A 1,207-nucleotide genomic window follows, 5' to 3' on the forward strand; every position below is an offset into this window, starting at 1 on the left:
AATGTCGTGCATGTAGCACTGTCCGTAAAGGGGCATAGACAGTGCTAGGCTAAGACCTGACGTGACAGCCACCAAGCTCCCTGCACCCGCCACGCCCACGCAGCTTCAAACTACTTACCGGCCCAAATCTCTGCCTTATGGAGAGTCGAGCTGCTGTTGCATGGGCCCTACAAGCATACACGGCACGCGGCTTGTGGCAGAGGAAGGAGTACACCGATGCAGCATAAATCGCTTGCTAATGCGCGGAAGGTGCTTAAGAAAGGACACGGAAACCCACAACCCCCGGGCCACGGTAACGCAGGGGCCCGGGGGGTTAAGGCCTCAGACCTCACCGCGATAACAGATTCCTTGGGGGCGACCTTCGTCTTGAAGCAGTACAAGTTGGTCCACGGGTCGCGACCTGGCTCTTGTGTCGCCGGTGTGGGAACCACGTAGAAGGGCGTAGCGTACTTCCGGTTATCGCACCTGTGCGCGAAGAGAAGACATAAATCGTTTAATCCAATAACAGAATGCCTGTCAAACTCCAAGGCAGTCAGGGTACAGTATAGCGTCGCTCACTCCGAGCAGTGCATGCCATGGTTTCTGAGAAGTCCTGTGTACGTATACGGCATACGTACTTGCAAGGCGGGAAGGTGACATTCACGGTGTCCTTGCAGTCCGTTTTTTCCGTAATCACTTTCAGGCAGTCATCCGTCTCACTCCGCAAGAGGAAGCTGAGCCCAGAGTTCACTGCATTGCACTGGCCGACCAGGCTGACCAACCATAACGGGCTCTGGAGGGCGGCCCAGGGCTCCAGCTTCCTGGCTTCCTCCTCGGAAACGAACGAACCGCAGACGCTGACTTTGGTAGGCTGGCAGCGGGTAGGATCCACTGTAAAGTTGACTACCATGGGCGGAAGGCCCATGAATGCTATCTGGCTGACGAAGTCGGATGCGATCTGAGCCTGAACAGCCTGGCATTTGTCGCTGTCGATTGTGAAGAAGCTGAACGGGGCGCTGGATACCTCCACTTCTAAGTCGAAGCATGTGCTACATGGAGGGACATCAGGGGGAGACGGAGGCGAGGGCGAAGGAGGGGAAGGCGACGGAGGCGAGGGCGACGGAGGCGAGGGGGAAGGAGGCGAGGGGGAAGGAGGCGAGGGAGATGGAGGCGAGGGAGATGGAGGCGAGGGGGAAGGAGGCGAGGGGGAAGGAGGCGAGGGGAAGGA

At 58.2% G+C, this 1,207-nt stretch overlaps 1 protein-coding gene across 1 annotated transcript in view; it reads right to left on the reverse strand.

Moving 5' to 3' along the window:
* Positions 1-1,207, reverse strand: part of phV37 (extracellular matrix glycoprotein pherophorin-V37) — a gene marked incomplete at both ends in the record, with an annotated part of 3,438 nt that overhangs the window by 1,170 nt on the left and 1,061 nt on the right. The window contains one exon of the mRNA XM_002959592.1: positions 761-856. Coding sequence (XP_002959638.1) covers positions 761-856 — 96 coding nt within the window. The remainder of the gene's footprint in view (positions 1-760; positions 857-1,207) is intronic.

The sequence above is a fragment of the Volvox carteri genome (assembly GCF_000143455.1).
Source record: "Volvox carteri f. nagariensis unplaced genomic scaffold VOLCAscaffold_398, whole genome shotgun sequence".
In the NCBI taxonomy this organism is placed as follows: domain Eukaryota; kingdom Viridiplantae; phylum Chlorophyta; class Chlorophyceae; order Chlamydomonadales; family Volvocaceae; genus Volvox; species Volvox carteri.